Source organism: Xenopus laevis, chromosome 5L, assembly GCF_017654675.1.
Source record: "Xenopus laevis strain J_2021 chromosome 5L, Xenopus_laevis_v10.1, whole genome shotgun sequence".
Taxonomy (NCBI): Eukaryota; Metazoa; Chordata; class Amphibia; order Anura; family Pipidae; genus Xenopus; species Xenopus laevis.
In genome coordinates this window covers 168,716,249-168,737,189 of record NC_054379.1, presented here as the reverse complement: position 1 = coordinate 168,737,189, position 20,941 = coordinate 168,716,249, and the positions used below count along the sequence as shown (strand labels likewise).

General features: G+C 40.1%; 1 protein-coding gene and 1 pseudogene across 1 annotated transcript; both read left to right on the top strand.

The window, feature by feature from the left end:
* Positions 1–1,817: 1,817 nt before the first annotated feature.
* LOC121393576 (taste receptor type 2 member 7-like) lies at positions 1,818–2,978 on the top strand. Its single transcript, XM_041562398.1, is given in 2 exon segments — positions 1,818–2,484; positions 2,487–2,978. Coding segments are annotated over 2 exon segments (882 nt in total). The 5' UTR covers positions 1,818–2,013; the 3' UTR covers positions 2,898–2,978.
* A 15,783-nt stretch (positions 2,979–18,761) lies between these two features.
* Positions 18,762–19,639, top strand: LOC108716288 (annotated as a pseudogene).
* Positions 19,640–20,941: the final 1,302 nt, after the last annotated feature.

Genomic DNA, 20,941 nt, shown 5'->3' with positions numbered 1-20,941 from the left:
CGTTCTCCTTCTTTCCAAACTTTCAAGCGCTCCTTAAAGACCCATCTGTTTAAAGGGGGTTATTCGATGTACCTTAATTAATCATTGCTGTATCAAAAATCACAAATTGTTTCTAAAATCCTAATGTCTCAATTGTACCCTAACCTTTACTTTGTAAACTCTAGTTTGTAGGGCCCTCTAATCCTATTGTACTCTGTAACCCTTGTTTGTTATCCACCATGTATTCCCTTTTGTTATAACTAAGGTAAAGCACTGCGTATCTTGTTGGCGCTATACAAATAAATGATGATGATGATGATACTCACAGTACCAGAGAAACAGCTTAGTCCCTGCAGGCAAGGGAACAGTTACAGCAGTAGTTAAACAGCAGTTAAGAAGGTACCCCAGCTTTCAGCTAAGTGGAACCCAGGGGAATCTCTACATCCCTATGTACTTAGTCTAAGCCTAAATCTATGCACTTATTCCCTACTTCTGGGCAATTAGTACATAGGATCTTAATCCCACTGACTCTCCTCATCAGAGCCTTGAGCTGCTCAACTAAATAACCTGTTTGCCACTCCTAGAGTGATCTATTTTGGAGTATGCTTATCCTGTACTAGGCCTAATATACCTAGGTTCCACTGCCCATTCCCTTCCTGCCTGCTCAGGTAAGGACTAAAGCAAAATGGACCCAGACCACATGGTTACCTAGACCTTTATACTATAGCACAGTGCCATCTACAATACACTATGAGAACAGCAGGGGCTTACATAAGCAGAGCATTTACACAAGTCCTCATTAGGACCCATTTAGCCATCTAAAACCTTTAGGATGTGCCTGCCAATATTATGTGAGGGTGTCTAAATTATCAGATCCCTACACTACATAAGAGCAGTAAACCTAAAGGAGATTTTTCTGTGTTCAAGTCTACGAATGTTAAAAATATAACTGATCCATATTGAAAAAAATGTATGTAAGTGAGATAAGTAATGTTCTTGTATTGCGGATACATGGATATAAGGCTAAAAACATTTACCAGTGGAGAAAAAAATTTCAATTTAGGGTGTTATTTACTAAACCTCGATTTTATCCTGGTCTGGGTTTTTTGAGATTTATTATACCCCGAAGTCCAAATCCGAAAATCCACCATCTCAAACCTGTCTAGGTTATATACAAGCCAATACAATTTGAAAATATTTGGACCTGTGCTGAGTTTCGTCCCATAATCCAAAAAATCCAGGTTTTGGTGCTATAACTTGAAAAAAATCTAGCGATTCAGGCATCAAATCGGAAAAATTTGTATGACTCTGGTTTTATCAAGTTTTTTTCTGAGTTATTCTATTTTATTTAGAAATATTCTATTTTGACATGAATCTGGAACGTTTCTTAGAACTGTTGAATTTATAGGAAATTACTTCTAAGGGACACCATTTATGTCTAGTGTCATGAAAGAGTTGTGCAAGTTGTTGCAAATAAAGCATCTCTGGACATCTGTATACCACCCTCAGTCACATGGCCTTGTCAAAAGGTTCAATAAAACCATAAAAACTATGCTCTGCAGAGTGATTGACACTTATCTAATGTTCTCAATCATAAGTGATGTCACTGTAATCTGGGTGTGAACCAAAAGTAATATCATATGAGGGTTAAACATTAAAAAAGAGTATATTTCAAGCTTCAGAACCCTGCCCCACTCACAACTATACCCTCAGTAGCAAATCCTACCTGCAAATCTGACAAATACTCACATTTCTTCAAGAGACCCACGGGTTAATGATAAATCCAGCTCATTTTATTGCAACCCAATATTTTAATAACCACTAGGAAGGATATCAGTGTTGAATATATTGTGAGATACATGCAAATCATACCAAGAATAGATTTAGACTTGTTTGCATACAAGTGGTCTAATTATACAGAATTTAGAGGAATATTGTTTCACACCAGCAACATTTCTGACTTACTGAGAAGAAGAAACTGTACCCTGACTTTGCTACAAGGTTTTGGAACCAAGGGTACATTGTAGAAAAAAGATGTTATCCCTACTTCTGACTGCAATGAAAATATTATGTTTGGCTGAGTTTACGGTGGGAATCCTTCTCAATGGTTTCATCGTGGCGGCCAATGCTATTTCATGGTTGGAAATGAAGCATATTGACTCTATTGACCTGATTCTGACAAGCTTGGGGCTTTCTAGACTTGGTCTTCTGATAATGTGGGTGATCCATGTCCTATCAGAAGTATATGAGCACATGGAGATACTGAATCTAATGTATCTGTTTTTTGACTTCTGCAGCCTCTGGTTTGGAACAGTTCTGTGTGTTTTCTACTGTGTGAAGATCACCAACTATAACCATCGTTTCTTCTTCTTTGTGAAACTGAGGATCTCCAAGATGATTCCCTGGCTGTTATTTGTATCAGTGACAATCTCTATCATTTTCTGCCTGCCCTCAATTCTGGTGGAGAGACTAGAACCGAACAATGTCACAGATGGTACTGGTGGAGAAATATGGAAACCATTTTCTTCATTCCCTACATAGCTGCAAATACAGTGCCTTTCTTCATATTCTGTGTTGCCATTACTCTTCTAATCAGGTCCCTGTGGAAACACACGAGGCACATGGCTGGGGGTGAGACTGGATTTGGGATTCCGCAGCTTCAGGCTCATTACAATGCAATTAAATGCATGATGTCTTTTATGTTAATGTATATTGTCTATTTTATTGGCTCTATGCTGATGGTGCTTAGTAATCATTTTTTGCTAATATTACTTTCCGTTATTGCTGGTTCTTACCCAAGCCTGCACTCTGCTATTCTGATACTGAGCAATAGAAAACTCCGCCGGACCCTTTGCTGTTTTCTTTCTTATAGAAATACATTTATTTCAGAGAAAAGGAACTTATTCCTCTGTCTGTAATGGAAACACCTTTCTTCGGAGCGGACTAGATTCAGACAGTGATGTATTACCGTATATACCCGAGTAGCTGAGATTGCAGTCACTTTTAGTCATTCCTATACCAACAGTTCACTTGGGGAGAGACTGCAATATCCCACAATGCCATCTGTTGGTTATATGAAAGAATAACAGTGACTGCAATATCACACAGCACCATCTGTTGGTTATATGAAAGAATAACAGTGACTGCAATATCACACAGCGCCATCTATTGGTTATATGAAAGAATAACAGCGATGGCAATATCACACAGCGCCCTCTGTTGGTTATATGAAAGAATAACAGTGACTGCAATATCACACAGCGCCCTCTGTTGGTTATATGGAAGAATAACAGTGACTGCAATATCACACAGCGCCCTCTGTTGGTTATATGAAAGAATAACAGTGACTGCAATATCACACAGCGCCCTCTGTTGGTTATATGGAAGAATAACAGTGACTGCAATATCACACAGCGCCCTCTGTTGGTTATATGAAAGAATAACAGTGACTGCAATATCACACAGCGCCCTCTGTTGGTTATACGAAAGATTAACAGTGATGGCAATATCACACAGCGCCCTCTGTTGGTTATATGAAAGAATAACAGTGACTGCAATATCACACAGCGCCCTCTGTTGGTTATATGAAAGAATAACAGTGATGGCAATATCACACAGCGCCCTCTGTTGGTTATATGAAAGATTAACAGTGATGGCAATATCACACAGCGCCCTCTGTTGGTTATATGAAAGAATAACAGTGACTGCAATATCACACAGCGCCCTCTGTTGGTTATACGAAAGATTAACAGTGATGGCAATATCAAACAGCGCCCTCTGCACATGGTAGTGGGACAGTGGGACAATGCACACAGTAATCCGTTTGGCAATTCTCTGTCACCATCAACTTTGCAAAGAAGTCCGGTTGATCGCTGGGGGGTCGCTTTGGCGGAATGTGCGCTGATGGGAGACAGGGCTGTAGTTGTGTCTAGGCTTATACTAGAGTCAATAAGTTTTCCCAGTTTTCGTAGGTAAAATTAGGTACCTCGGCTTATACTCGGGTCGGCTTATACTCGAGTATATACGGTACTTGCCCTTCTCCTTGTCCTCCTCTATTCTTGGACTGATTTTTAGCTTGTAATCCGACAGGTCCTTTGCTGTTTCATCTGCTGTTTAAGAATATAAATATAAAGAACTGTGTCCCCTTCTCAGTTGGGATGTCTCTGTTCTGACTGCTCTAGATTCTCTAAGCTGAGTATTTGTTATCCTGTTGTTCCCCTTCTCAGCAGCAGTTGAATCTTGAAAATAGTTTTGTGATAAATTGGTGAATATTGATGACTTTATGAATAGTAATGATAATAATAATAATGATATAAAAGTGGTTCTTTTATGAGTCCTACTCCTTTTTCAATAGCTGAAGTCATTTACTCAAACCCCTTGTCCATGTGATACATTCTTGTCCTTTTTTCTGCACCTGAAATGCTATTGTTTCTCTAAACTATTTCCCTTTCTTTAATATTTCTATTTTGATTGTATACAGTTCCAATTAGTTGTGGGCATGCATCAAATCCACGACTCAGTTCGGGATTCAACCTTTTTCAGCAGGATTCGGATTTGGACTAATCCTTCTGCCTGGCCGACCTGAATCCGAATCCTAATTTGCATATGCAAATTAGGGGTGGGGAGGGAAATCGCATGACTTTTTGTCACAAAACAAAAAAGTAAAAACTGTTTTCCCCTTCACATCCCTAATTTGCATATGTAAATTAGTATTCGGTTCGGTATTGGGCCGAATCTTTCACAAAGGATTCAGGGGTTCGACCGAATCCAAAATAGTGGATTCTGTGCATCCCTATTTTAAATTAAGTAAATTAAAGGACTCATTGACCGTGGGAATGTTGTCTACATCAAGAGTTGTAAAAATGGAGTGCACATGTGATGTGTTATCTAGAGTATAATATTGTGTATGTTTCAGTCAATGAAGCTGATGTCAGAATGAAAGTAGAAGAGTTCTGGAGAGTGTGGCCTGAGTAATGTTATGTGTGTCCTGATCAGCTGGGGGCGCTATTGGTAGAACATACAAAGACAGGTGTAATTCACAGGCCTCTCTTGCACCAGAGGGCACTGCACTTTACTTATATTCTGTAAAGCAGGTAAAAATAACACACTGGTGCTTTGTATAGAGGACCACATGTAGTGCAATTCTGCACCATTATTTGCACCAAGCCCAGTATCTTGCCGTCATAAATGAACGCTCTCTCTACCAGTCAGGGCCCCTATACTGGTGGGTATTACCGGGGTACTGACCACACTAATACTGTACTTACGGTGGGCCAGAAGAGGCTATAAAGGAGCTCCTGTAGCAACTCCAGTGTGTCTGCCCCTGTGAGCCCCCTGGTGGGTAACCAACCAAAGGGAGGATATTTGCAAGGATACAAGTGTGGGGCCCCTGTGTGAGGGCAGGTCTGTATATGTGTCTGCTGTGAGGGAGCAGCTACTAATTCCAAGGAGAGCTACTTGGGGGCAGGTTATAAGAGCTCTTGGTAAGGGGCATTTTACATGGGACTGAGCTGTGCATTTTTTTTTATCCCATCTGGAGTGAAACTGTGACATTAAGGGGAAGATTTATCAAGGGTTGAATTTCAAGTTCATGGGAGTTATTTTAAAGTCCCATGAACTCCCATGAACTCGATATTCGACAAACTGCAACATTAGATAGGTACAAGGAAGGGTCGGATGCTTTATTCACCAGTAGCTCCTCCCAGCAGACAGGAGGGAGCCAATGAGATTGGAGGAGGGAAAGGGGAGTTACAGGGAGAGCTGGGAAGTGAATCAGTGGTACAGGCTGATATATTAGATAGGTACAAGGAAGGGTCGGATGCTTTATTACCAGTAGCTCCTCCCAGCAGACAGGAGGGAGCCAATGAGATTAGAGGAGGGAAAGGGGTGTTACAGGGAGAGCTGGGAAGGGAATCAGGGGTACAGGCTGATACATTAGATAGGTACAAGGAAGGGTCGGATGCTTTATTCACCAGTAGCTCCTCCCAGCAGACAGGAGGGAGCCAATGAGATTAGAGGAGGGAAAGGGGAGTTACAGGGAGAGCTGGGAAGTGAATCAGTGGTACAGGCTGATACATTAGATAGGTACAAGGAAGGGTCGGATGCTTTATTCACCAGTAGCTCCTCCCAGCAGACAGGAGGGAGCCAATGAGATTAGAGGAGGGAAAGGGGTGTTACAGGGAGAGCTGGGAAGTGAATCAGGGGCAGGGCCGGACTGGGAGCAAAAAGCAGCCCGGGCAAAAAAAATCAAAGCAGCCCACTTGTAAACACTCAATGGTCTTGTAGTCATCCACTTATATATTAGGGTAAAACTGCAAAAAAGTATGTGCATAAAGAGCTGCCTTTCTCATTTAAAGTGATACTGACATTAAAAATTTTCATTTCAAAATATTAATCTACAATAAAAATTACATATAGGTCAAGTTGATCGTTTTTTGCTGATAGTTCTTCTTTTGTAATTAATTATTACTTGAAGTTCCTAAACCTGACTGTTTTGCCAATCTGACTGTCCCATCTCCCAGCCTGTCAGTTAGAGTCTCTAATGCTAACAGACTCCTGCTGCACAAATATAGCAGCCCCCTCATAGAGGAACATGGGGGCAAGAAAAGTAATACTAATTTGGCATAGTAGTACTTTTATGCCAAATTATAAATAGCATTCAAAGATAATGTTATGATGGATATTAAACAAGGTTATGTAATGTAAAATAAGTTAAAGATTCTGCAGCCTTGTGCCTTTATATGGCCACGGAACCCCTCAGTGACTTCGAATATCCTTATAATTTACAGTAGGGGTACATTATCCCTTATAATACATGAGTGATACTCAGAGTTCCCTGTATAACTCAGCCTGCAGCCTTGTGCCTTTATATGGTCACAGAACAACCCCTCAGTGACTTCTAATATCCTTATCATTTACAGTAGGGGGTACATTAACCCTTATAATACATGAGTGATACTCAGAGTTCCCTGTATAACTCAGCCTGCAGCCTTGTGCCTTTATATGGTCACAGAACAACCCCTCAGTGACTTCTAATATCCTTATCATTTACAGTAGGGGGTACATTATCCCTTATAATACATGAGTGATACTCAGAGTTCCCTGTATAACTCAGCCTGCAGCCTTGTGCCTTTATATGGTCACAGAACAACCCCTCAGTGACTTCTAATATCCTTATCATTTACAGTAGGGGGTACATTATCCCTTATAATACATGAGTGATACTCAGAGTTCCCTGTATAACTCAGCCTGCAGCCTTGTGTCTTTATATGGTCACAAAACAACCCCTCGGTGACTTCTAATATCCTTATCATTTACAGTAGGGGGTACATTATCCCTTATAATACATGAGTGATACTCAGAGTTCCCTGTATAACTCAGCCTGCAGCCTTGTGCCTTTATATGGTCACAGAACAACCCCTCAGTGACTTCTAATATCCTTATCATTTACAGTAGGGGGTACATTATCCCTTATAATACATGAGTGATACTCAGAGTTCCCTGTATAACTCAGCCTGCAGCCTTGTGCCATTATATGGTCACAGAACAACCCCTCAGTGACTACTAATATCCTTATCATTTACAGTAGGGGGTACATTATCCCTTATAATACATGAGTGATACTCAGAGTTCCCTGTATAACTCAGCCTGCAGCCTTGTGTCTTTATATGGTCACAGAACAACCCCTCGGTGACTTCTAATATCCTTATCATTTACAGTAGGGGGTACATTATCCCTTATAATACATGAGTGATACTCAGAGTTCCCTGTATAACTCAGCCTGCAGCCTTGTGCCTTTATATGGTCACAGAACAAACCCTCAGTGACTTCTAATATCCTTATCATTTACAGTAGGGGGTACATTATCCCTTATAATACATGAGTGATACTCAGAGTTCCCTGTATAACTCAGCCTGTAGCCTTGTGCCTTTATATGGTCACAGAACAACCCCTCAGTGACTTCTAATATCCTTATCATTTACAGTAGGGGGTACATTATCCCTTATAATACATGGGTGATACTCAGAGTTCCCTGTATAACTCAGCCTGCAGCCTTGTGCCTTTATATGGTCACAGAACAACCCCTCAGTGACTTCTAATATCCTTATCATTTACAGTAGGGGGTACATTATCCCTTATAATACATGGGTGATACTCAGAGTTCCCTGTATAACTCAGCCTGCAGCCTTGTGCCTTTATATGGTCACAGAACAACCCCTCAGTGACTTCTAATATCCTTATCATTTACAGTAGGGGGTACATTATCCCTTATAATACATGAGTGATACTCAGAGTTCCCTGTATAACTCAGCCTGCAGCCTTGTGCCTTTATATGGTCACAGAACAACCCCTCAGTGACTTCTAATATCCTTATCATTTACAGTAGGGGGTACATTATCCCTTATAATACATGAGTGATACTCAGAGTTCCCTGTATAACTCAGCCTGCAGCCTTGTGCCTTTATATGGTCACAGGACAACCCCTCAGTGACTTCTAATATCCTTATCATTTACAGTAGGGGGTACATTATCCCTTATAATACATGAGTGATACTCAGAGTTCCCTGTATAACTCAGCCTGCAGCCTTGTGCCTTTATATGGTCACAGGACAACCCCTCAGTGACTTCTAATATCCTTATCATTTACAGTAGGGGGTACATTATCCCTTATAATACATGAGTGATACTCAGAGTTCCCTGTATAACTCAGCCTGCAGCCTTGTGCCTTTATATGGTCACAGAACAACCCCTCAGTGACTTCTAATATCCTTATCATTTACAGTAGGGGGTACATTATCCCTTATAATACATGAGTGATACTCACAGTTCCCTGTATAACTCAGCCTGCAGCCTTGTGCCTTTATATGGTCACAGAACAACTCCTCAGTGACTTCTAATATCCTTATCATTTATTAAAGTAGGGGGTACATTATCCCTTATAATACATGAGTGTACTGGCCTTCATATATTTTTATGCATTTTCCCTATTATTTACATTGACATGAAACAGCCTGAAAAGTAAATGGAGGAGGTTAGAGGATCTCCTCATCAGCTAAATACTTTGCATGGTCAGTAAAAACAGTCTGACAGGCTTCAGTGCAGCCAGCTCCAACACTGGCTGCACTGGGGGGGTTTAGGGCCCACCAGGGCTGCCACATTAGGCCCCCAAGGGCCCCCTCTGTAACCCCCCCTCCATTGCAGGGCCCCCTCTGTAATCCTCCCCCACCCCTGCTGCTCGCACATACTGTACTTACTTCGCACAATCTTCTTCATGCAGGGGAGGGGAGGTGAGGAGCGTCTGTTCTGTGCAGTGGGTCTGAGCCGGCACGGCCCACCCATGCTCCTGCACATCCTCTAGATGTCGCTACCAACACCGCTTTCCAGCCGTTACTATGGCTCCCTATTCATTTCCTCGGCAGCTGGGAATATTGATGTTGCTGCTGAAAGGCAGGCAGAAGGGGCGTGTCGCATGGCTCCGGAAACAGCCGGAGACGCTGCAGCACAGTTTCTTATTAGGATTAGGAGTGAGAGAGCGGGCGGCCCACTTGAATGAAATTTAAAGCGGCACGTCGGGCAATTGCCCGAATCCACAGATTGTCAGTCCGGGCCTGATCAGGGGTACAGGCTGATACATTAGATAGGTATAAGGAAGGGTCGGATGCTTTATTCACCAGTAGCTCCTCCCAGCAGACAGGAGGGAGCCAATGAGATTAGAGGAGGGAAAGGGGTGTTACAGGGAGAGCTGGGAAGTGAATCAGTGGTACAGGCTGATACATTAGATAGGTATAAGAAGGGGTTGGATGGTGTTTAGCAAGTGAGGGAATACAGGGATATGGGAGATAGCTCATAGTACAAGTTGATCCAGGGACTGGTCCTATTGCATCTTGGAGTCAGGAAGGAATTTTTCCCCCTCTGAGGCAAATTGGAGAGACTTGGGTTTTTTCCCCTTCCTCTGGATCAACTGGCAGTTAGGCAGGTTATATATAGACTTAAGGTTGAACTTGATGGACGTGTGGCTTTTTTTAAACAAACTTACTATATTACTATGTATTTAAAAAATAGAATTTTTGCTACTCAGGTGAATTGGATCGACCTGCAAACTCGAATCAAATTTAAAAAGAATTTGATTTTACTTTGATTCAATTTTTTCTCAGAAAAAAACTGAATGCCAGGAAGGCAGCAAACAACTCCAAGTCCCCCATAGGCTAAACCAGCAATTTGGCAGGTATAAAGTGGTAAATAGTCGAATTCGAATTCGTAGGGCCAGTGTATGATAAATTTGGAAAATCGAACTCAATTTTTTTTAAAAAACTATTCCCTAGTCGAATTTCACAAAAAAAACCCTCCAAAATTCGAATTCGATTTTTTTACTTTGACCCTTGATAAATGTGCCCGTTAGCGATGATCGAAATTTTTTTCAGAGTTTCGCTACAAAGTTGACGTGCAGTGCAGTTTCGCAATTTTTTGTGAGACAGACAGAACTCCCCACATGCCCCAGTGCAGGAGTGTTATTTCTTTCTTTCTATATAAATGTATTTCTTTCTTTGGGTATTTTATTTTCCTAGTGGAACCCCTCCCTCCTCCCAAGGTGTATCCCTCAGCTCAGTTCACTAGGAGGAGCCACTGCACCATAAAAGCCCAATTTCCCAGTATCTTCCACAAGTGAAGAGGTCATGTGTCCTGAGGTTTGATCCTATTCTAACAGAATGTGCCAAGAAGGGTGACAGACAGATTGGGCTTCCTTGGATTCTGCTCCGGGGCCTCCAACCCTAATGTTAAACATCTTATTTATATTTACTGGGGAGTCACCTGACCCTCTCCATTAATTAGTGATACCCCAAGCATTTCTACGCCCAAAGGAGCTTATTTTCTCATATCTGTGTGAATCTGGGTACAAACAATGTTTCCCTATCACAGATTTCTTTTCAGTCTTAAAAAATCGTATTCTCACTTTTTTTTCGTTCTTAGAAAATGACACAAACATGATTTATTTTACATTACTTCTAGTGATGAGTAGTGGGTTGGGCAGGTTTGGGCCGACCTTGTTGCTCCTCTTGTGGGTTGTGGGTGGGTTTAGGTTGAGCTCTTCTGCCTGCTCTCTCCACCCATGACCTTACACTTCCGACTTCCTGTTTTATAGGCCCTGCCCCTTTTGTGACTTCATCGGTGGGTCGGGTCAGGGCGGGTCTATAAATGGAGGGCAGAAGCCGGGTCCAGGGTCATCAATCCACATGTAGCGCTATAGTAAATTGGATGACACGTTCTCTACTATGAGCTCCACTCAGAAACTATGCTCCGGATAAGACCTTTATTTCCTAGGGAGTAAGCCCTCGCAAACAGTGTGGAGGCAGGGTGTAGTTAAACTGTAACTTGATGCAGGGTGTAATAATTGGGTGCCAGTGGTTTTATACTGTAACGTAAACAAAGAAAATATTTATTGAACAGCCGATGCGACGAAAAGACCCGAAGTCACGGAAAAAGCCGAAGTCCCGAAGTCACGAAGCGCCGAAAAGACCCGAAGTCACGAAAACAGCCGAAGCCGAAGTCCTGAAGCAGCGCAAAGACCCGAAGTCACGAAAGGAGGCGAAGTTGAAGTACTGAAGCCATGAGTTCAATTCTACTGAACACCAGTTTGTGTTTTTTTTTTTTTAATCCCCTGGCCACCAATGTATTATTTTAATATTCTATAGGCCCCTGCCACCAATCTTTTTTTTAAAACTTTTGTTTTTGGGGCCCCAATTCTTTTTTTTAACTCGTAAGGGGCCCCTTGCCACCATTGTTTTTTTTTGGGTTTTTTTTTTAAAAAAAAAATTAATTTTCTTTTTGGTGGCCCCAAATTTTTTTAACTTGTAAGGGGGCCCCTGCCACCAGTTTTTTTTTTTTTTCAAAAAAAAATTATTTTTTTTTAAAATTTTTTTTGGGGCCCCAATTTGTTTTTAACTTGTAAGGGGGCCCCTGCCACCATTTTTTTTTTTTTCAAAAAAAATTTTTTTTCTCCAAATTTTTTTTTTGGGGCCCCAATTTGTTTTTAACTTATAAGGGGGCCCCTGCCGCCAATGTTTTTTTTTTTTTTCAAAAAAAAATTAATTTTTTTTCAAATTTTTTTTGGGGCCCCAATTTGTTTTTAACTTATAAGGGGGCCCCTGCCGCCAATGTTTTTTTTTTTTTCAAAAAAAAAATTAATTTTTTTCAAATTTTTTTTTGGGGCCCCAATTTGTTTTTAACTTAGAAGGGGGCCCCTGCCACCAATGTTTGTTTATTTTTTAGTTTTTTTTACATTTTTTTTGTTGGGGCCCCAAGTTTTTTTTAACAGGGGGCCCCTGCCACCAATGTTTTTAAAAAAAAAAAAATTTTAATTTTTTTTTTTTTGGGGCCCCAATTTTTTTTATAAGGGGGCCCTGACCATCAATAGCTTTTTACAACTTGTGTGGGGGGGGGTTACTTTTTTAGCGCTGATGTCTGTGTGGTCTTTTAACTGCGATGTGGGCGGGATATGGGGCGGAGCTTGGTCGTCAGTGTGGGCGGGGCCCAGGGGGCCCCAAAAATTTTGTTGTACGGGGCCCCGTGATTTCTAATGGCGGCCCTGGAAACATGTGAACTAAATGCTATGATTGATAGGGGTTCAATGGCCTGGACCATCAGTGAACAAGTCGAGGAGAAATTAGTGCAAGCTGATTTACTAAAACAACGTTCTGGTTCACCAAATGGTATTGTAAAAAGTAAAACCAAGGGATCATTATGAAATACTGTTAGAAATGTTTAAATGTAAAATGATTGTGCCAATATTAGTGGTGCCAGGACAAACCGATGATATAATAATTGGTACAAATGTTATACCATTGGCTGAAAAAACTTTAAGAAACATTGAATAGGCTTATATTATATGCAGATGGCATAATGATTGCATTAATGGATTTAGTATATATACTCTCTAAGCTTATGAAAATACTACAATATTTCCTATTGCAAAAATGAATGAATGCAAAACACAGGATTTAATTATTAAGTTCCTCTTAGAGGCAAACAGGTCTTAAACCATCAATTTAAATTTGACTGGCGAAAGAAGCATATTACATCTAGCAATTAAACTAAATTATTTAAATGTCATTTGTATCCCCTATTACAATATACTAGAGAAGAGGTAAAATATGGAAAATGTATATTTCATGGATGGGGAGAATATCAGCTATAAAATTGCTGTATCCCATAAAACATTTTCCAGAAAATTAAAAATATATTTAGTAAATTCATATGGAAAAGCTCCCAGAGTCTCAAACAATATACTTCAAAGAAACAACAGAGAAACAGGACTTGGAGCACCGGATATTAAAAAATACCAAATAGCCAACATACTATATCAAACAATGGAATTACTAACTCCACAACCTCAGAAAAGATGGTCAGAAATAGAGACCACTCAACTAAAGCCATACTCACCAAACATTGTCTTGAATTCATAGATAATTTATTACCTGCAACTGTAAAAACAGCAAAACAAATCTGGAGAGAACAAATGGAAAATCCACTGAATTCTTCTCTTCCTTTTCCATTGGTGCTGATCTCAATTCTCGAACCCATATTAGACATAAGGCTTAAACCATGGAATAAAAAAAGGTTTGTTAAGATTTATAGACCTTTACAAAAAGGATCCATTCAAATCATTTCTGTGTCTCAGAGAAGAAATAAATAGAAAGAAGGAGGATTTTTACAAATACAAAACTTTTTAGTGCAGAGACACACTCTCAGATTCAGGGAGATTTAGTTGCCTGACGATAAATCGGCTCTTCTTCGGGGCGACTAATCTCCCCAAACTTCCCCCCGCCAGGTAGAATCTAAATTAACAGCGGGATGGCACTCAGAGCTAGTGATGGACGAATTTGTCCCGTTTGGTTCGCTGGAAAATTTGCGAATTTTGGTGAAAAATTTGTAAAACGCAAATTTTAACGCTGGCGTCAATTCCCGGGTGTCAGAATTGACGCAGTCGACAATTGAAGTCAATTGGCATCCGTTTAATTGGCGCTGGCATCAGAATTGACGCCATCGTCGGAATTGACGGCGTCATTAAAAAACTTGAGGCAGACGAATTTTCACAGCCAATTTGTGAATTTATTTTCCAGCGGCTAAATGCGGAAATTTGCTGTGAATTCGCACCTGGCCGAAAAAATTTGGCCATCACTACTCGGAGCACTTCTTTTTTCGAAGTCGCCCGAAGTTTCCTCGTGAGGCACCTCATGAACTTCCCCCTTGGTCCTCTCATATTAAGTTCTGGCAGCATCCGTGTAGCGGAGGGCTCCTCCCTAAAGCCAAAGGCGTCTGCTATAGGCTGAAGTGTGAGCAGTGACCGGGACCTTGGGGTTTACTCTGGGTTTTGAGATACCTTACGTTACACCAGGAGATACTTTTAAAATCCCATCGATGGAAAAATGGCAACTTAGACTAAGAAAAAACTTCAATATAACAGAATGGCAAAAAATGATCCTCAGAACTCCACCAAATGAATAACACACCAAGAAAAGTACTATAAAATATATACAGCTGTTACCTAACCCCCTGAAACATATCAAAAATGTACCCAGGCACTCCAGATGTCTACTAGAGATGTGACAAAGATATAGGGGACATTCTATATGGTTAAAAGATAAACGCTAGCAGACTCCTAATCGCCAGAAATTGGAAAAAAACAAGGAATACCAACTATTACTTAATTAATAGAAGTCACCAAAAACATGCAATACTAACTAGCAATACCAAGAGTCAATAATGATTAAAACCATACTGAAATATGAAAAGAACACATAAAAACATAAGAATCATAGAAACATATCTTAAGAAGTATGTTCTATTTTCTTATTTTATTTACTTGTTATGATTGAAATGTCATAGTTGTAGAACAATATTTGGACATGGAAATTATTTTGTTTTGGCTGGAGAGGGACGTTTTTACTTGGAGAGGCTACCAGAGAAAGAATTCTATTGGAGAACTTATATATATGAATATATAGCAGCTGGTGTCACCTTGAGGAGTCTAAGGGGTCTATTTACTAACATTCGGATTTCTATTTCTTTCACGAATCATGTTTTTTCTCAAAAAATTCATGCTTTTTTTTTTTTTACTCGTTTTTTACTCTAAAACACTATGGGGCAAATTCACTAAGGCGCAAAGTGCCGAACGCTTGCGTTAATTCGCTAGCGTTTGGCATTTTCGCTACTGCGCAAATTCACTAACGAACGCTGGCGTAGTTTCGCTAGTGTTACTTCGCAACCTTACGCCAGGCGAATCTTCGCTAGCGACGAAACTACGCAAATTCACTAACTTGCGCAGTGTACTGAACGCTACCTTTTACGCTAGACTTCCTTTTCGCCACCTCAGACCTGGCGAAGCGCAATAGAGTAGATAGGGATTGTTTCAAAAAAAGTCAACATTTTTTCTAAGTCCCAAAAAATGCTGGCGTGTTTTCTACATGATGGCTGATAGGCTGAAAAAGATCGAAAATTTTTTGGGGCTCCCCTCTTTCCCCCCTACATTTCCTGACTCATGGCAACTTACCTAGACAGTGGGCACATGTGTAGGGCAAAATAAAAATTTTATTTGCAGATTTGAAGGTTTTCTAGGCATTTGTAGTGCATTGAAATTTGAATTTTGCGCCGTATGCAAATTAGCCTTCGCTAGCGCAACTTCGCTTTATATAGCGAATCAACGCTAGCGCAACTTCGCAACCTTACGCTACCCCTGTGCGCAACTTCGGATTTTAGTGAATTTGCGGAGCCCTGGCAAAACTACGCCTGGCGCAACTTCGCATCTTAGTGAATTTGCCCCTAAAACTTTGAGATTTATGAAGTGTAAAAACCATGAAAAACTCTCATACAAAACTATGCCAAGTTGAGGTCAATGGGAACTGTGCTGATCCTACTGGACCTTTTTTTAGCCATTCAGACTTTTACAGGTTTTTGTAATTTTTTTTTGCTAATAATTGTAATTTTTTTAGCTCATCTTTCAGCATCTTTTTCTGTTGCTACTTTTTATATTTGAATCCTTTAATATGTTTCACGGCATTCGTGTTTTTAAAGAATCAGAGTTTACTTCTGAAAACTTCTTAAACCACCAAAATTTGACCTTCGGTAAATGGGACACCCAGATTCAATTTGATGAGTATCTCTCTATTCAGTTCCAGATTACCCAATAAACTTCAAAACTTCATGAGATAAACTGGATTTTTTTTTTTTCAATGGTGTTGAACCCGGCCCTTAAAATTTGAAAGTCTAGGGTCTTGCACCCAGTTTGGATAAAGAGAATCATGAAGAAGATGTCTATTACACGGTACTACTGACCACATTACAAGAGACAAGAGAAATACTACATTTCATATGAATAGACACTAATAAAGGGTCAGAAGAATCCAGCCCTGTACACTAACTCCCACCCAGATTGTTCATTCTCAATGCAAATGGCACAGAGAGATTAAGGTTCCGTTATTTCTCTTGCCAAAAGTAATGTTTTAGTAGAAAAAGATTGTTCCTTTGTTTTATGAGCAAAACACATCAGCAAATCTTGGTAAATCAGCCCCTAACACTCATCATCTATGGTTCAACCTGTCCATAAATAGATTCCAGCATACGCATTGTCCTGGGCATGTTTATATTTATTTAAAAAGGCATCAGGTGAATAATATCTGTTATTTGCATTGGAAAGATGTTTGAATTCAGAATAAGAAAATGGCCAGTTTTGCATTATTGCTGTACCATAAAAATCCATTTCAAGCCAAAGAGCTTTGCATCGTTGTCAGGCAGTAAAATCCAGTTTAATTTGCCCTCGCTAAACCCCATTTACATGGATGAAAACAAATGTAAAAGACAACTAAAGCCATTAATGAAAGAGAAGGAGTTGGAGGAGGAAAAGATGATAGAGAGACAATAGGTTTGGAGGTGTAGAAGCTCTATGATACATGTCGGGGGCACAGCAAAGCTAATACACCCCAAAAAGCCAATATTATCAGAGTTGGTCTATGGAGATTAAATGACTGGTTCAGGTAGGAAGAGAATCTCTGAGGCTGAAGTTTGCCCATAATATACAGAGTCCCTGGGGGAGAAGTTGGCCATAATGATAGAGTTGACTATATGCAATATGACAGTGAAGGCTATGACATTCGAAATCTTTTTCTGTGTGCTTGTGTATTTTTCCAGACTCTGTGTAAATCAAAAATGAAGTAACCAAAAGTGAACCAAAACCTACTGAGCCAAGAGATGATGCCCAGAACAACTGCCCTCACTGCAAGAGAAGATGTTTCTATGCAGATAATGGTGACTAATTGCAAGTTGGGTAGCGTTCCTAATTATATGGACATGTTATAAAAATGCAGAATTGTTTGAGGGCACTCGCACAAAGCATAAATATTATTAGCTGGCCGGTTAGTTATATTAATTATTAGAAATTGGTACGACGTGGTTTTCCTAATTCAAGTATTTATGAGTGTTATCAAACTCTGATGCACCAGGCAGTGATTTTAGGACCTTCAGGATAGAAAATGTCTTCTCCTCCTGCACAAAGCAATGCAGGTACAGTAAGTGCAAATCACTGGTATATGAACATACACCTTATAATCCGGGGGTCTCTTTGAGATGTATCCCTTATTATCATGGAATAGCAGAACAATGGTGCAGCAACTGAAAGGTTGTGTAGGACACAATGAATTTTAGTATAAGTTACAGCAATAGAGAAAGTGCCCAATACATTGCAGTATGAATAAAAGCCAAACTATAGCATAATTGTACTAACAATCCACTTAGAAACAGTCTGTAAGATAGAGATTTAGGGGGTTGTTTATCAAAGGTCGAGTGTTAGAAGGTCAAGCGTTAGTCAAATGAACGCCAAACTCGAATGGTATCTTACGTAAGAAAAAACTCGGATGTGAACAATCCTATTCTGCGAGTTCGAGTCCAGCAATTCGAAAACTAGAATTGATCGAGTTTTTGGTGAATCGCTTGAATCATTCGAGTTTTCGGGCAAAACCCTCTGAAAAATACTCAAACATCTGTTAACCTCTTCAAATGGTTAAAGGGACCTCTGCCATTGACTCCTGCATGTACTTGACTGGTTTTAGGTGGTGTATTTTCAGATTCAAGCTATTTCCAGGGTCAGGGTATAATAAATATTGGATATTCAAGTTAAAAAAAAAGATCAATTTGAGGTTTTTTTAACCCAAAAATGTGAGTTTTGACCATAAAAGTCAGCTTTTCATGGAAAAACAACTCAAACCTTAATAAATCTGCCCCTTAATCTTACTGATAATAATATAATACAAAGGCACATTAAATATGCAATATCATTTGTATACCGACCTGAATGATATGTTCTCCTGAAATGGCCTTCAAACATAGTCTCCCAGTTCTTACAGTTGGGTTGATCAGAATTGAATGATCCCTCCATACAAACTTTGGCTTAAGTCCAAAGCGAGGAAAAAGGCTTTCCCCCCTGGATTTTGTGCTGGTTGGTCTGCCCCTGAATAAGCACATTCAGCTTTGCCTGCTGTGCGCTGCAGTTTTTCCTATGGAACCTGACGATCCTTGAGTGACGGTTGCTTATTGAGTCGTCAGCTGTTATCTTTTCACTCTGATTTGCATTACTCTTCTCCATAATCAAATGCACAATGTGCCAATGATATGCCTGTGTGATACTCAGAGGACACCACTGGGACTCTATCATCAACAATACTGTTTCTGACCCACATCACGGTGGAGAGCCCACAACAAGAAGATCTAAAGAAACTTGACTTTAACGTTTGCAAATGTTGATTTCAATTGAGGTGGCTGTTTTTTCACTGGTTCCAACTGTTATTGGGTTGGTGGTTAATGCCTTCATCACCCTCGTAAACATTCAGTACTGTTTTAGGGAACCGGGGCTGAAACCCTGTGATAAGATTCTAACGGCTCTGTGTTTGAGCAGACTTCTCTTGCAATGCACTTTCCTTCTGGATATTATTGGAATTTTGCTCCAGCTCATTCCTTTCTCGCCATTCGATATCTACTGTATCTTTTATGTGGTGGAACAGTTTTTGGACTTCTTCAGCCGGTGGTTAGCAATGTGGCTCTCTATTCTCTACTACATCAACATCACAATCTTCAAAAATGTCTTAGTCCTTCATCTGAAATCAAGGGTCCCCCACATCACTAGTTATTTGATCCTTATCTCTGCATTCCTTTCCTTTGGCCCTGGACTGATTTATTCTTTGACTAGCAGTGAGGTCTCTTGCCTGAGAGTGTCCAACCAAAGTCTTTCCGAAAATGGAACTTATGAGACCCAAGACTTCTTGGCCATCTCCTTTTTATTCGGACAATGTTTGCCGTCGGTGATAGAGATGCTTTCATCAGTTTATCTGCTCTGGACTTTAGTTGCTCATGTAAAACGCACCAAGACCAATGTCTCAAGCTTTACGGCACCCAGCATGGCTGCCCACTGGTCTGCTATTAGATGTATTCTTTTGCTGTATTTCATGTCTGCTTGTAATTTCATTGGGAACCTCATTTTATATTTCTTCTCTTATGATTCTTTTGGAAGTTCCCTTAGTTACATAACAACCTTTGCTTACCCAACTCTGCATTCAATCATTTTTGTACTGAATCATTCCAAACTAAAGAAAGACCTGGAGAAAATATTGTCCTGTGAAAGACCTTTCTGCGGATGAACTGTAGGTCTGGACTGGAGCGACAGTGTTTAATGTTCTATAATGTAGCTTCAATCATTATATTTTTGATAATGTTGCAATGACTTTTTGTATTTGCAGATGGGAGTGAATTTCCTAGAAGTCAAGCAGTTTATTTTGAAAAGTATACGTAAGAATGAACGCAGTGTTCGGGTTGGTTGCAAATGGCAACTTTAGGGTGATGGTACACATGGCACCTTGAAATCACATTTCCTGAAGGCAACTAAGATCATTGTGGGTAAAACATTGAAATCACATAATAGTGCAAAAATACTTTTGAATGCATTTCAGTGCAATTTAAATGTTTTACCCATTTCCCCATGATTTCCATTCACCCCAACTAAAAGGTATTTTTAGGTTCTTTGTCACTCGCAGGGAGCCTTTATTTCTACAGGCAACAAAGTGTCCCGAATGTCACCAACCTTACTTATACCGTTAAGCACCGATTAAATTAAGACACCCACATGATGTCTGACCCCCCATAATTGGCATGAGGCATTTGCACATGGGCATGAGCTGGGGGAATATTGAATGTTGTAAATATATTCCCTGATAAAATGTGTGAAGTTGAACAAGTGAGGAACAATTTAGGCGCTTGTACCCAATGAACACAGGTTACCGAGAAAGAGCAATAGAGCAGAACTTGCTATGGATTAGAGCTTTATGGGAATAAATCACTAATTTTCATCAAATTCTGCTCTGTGGCTCTTTCTCAGTAACCAACATTACCTGATAAAACAATGGTGTGACGGATGGAGCAGACATCTGTGATGAGCTGGCCATTCACACAGCATTATCATATTCCCATTTCTCATAGAATGTCTTGGGCTCATTGTGGGCTGCTGTTCCCTTTTCTCATACGGTGTCAGTCATTATATATTTCTCATTTATTCACTACAAAAAAAACAAGAGCATTTAATGTGGTGTTACACTTTCTGTATGAATAAAAAAAGATGGATCAGCTTTCTATTGGTTGTTCTGTACAAGGTTATGTTTCCAGGAGCAATTTAGGCCTATGTTCAGTATGAATAAAGGAAATGTCAAACCAACTATTCTGTGCCTTTCTATGAACTGAATATTATTAAAAACATTGGGGCTCATGTATTAACACTGGCACATTTGCACCTGGGCAGTAACCCATCACAACCAATCACTCATTAGCTTTGTAGAACAGTAATAGTAAAAAACTGAGTGAATACCATGGGTTACTGTCCAGGTCCAAATTCGCCGATTGTTAAAATAAGTGAATGTAAAATTGATGAGGG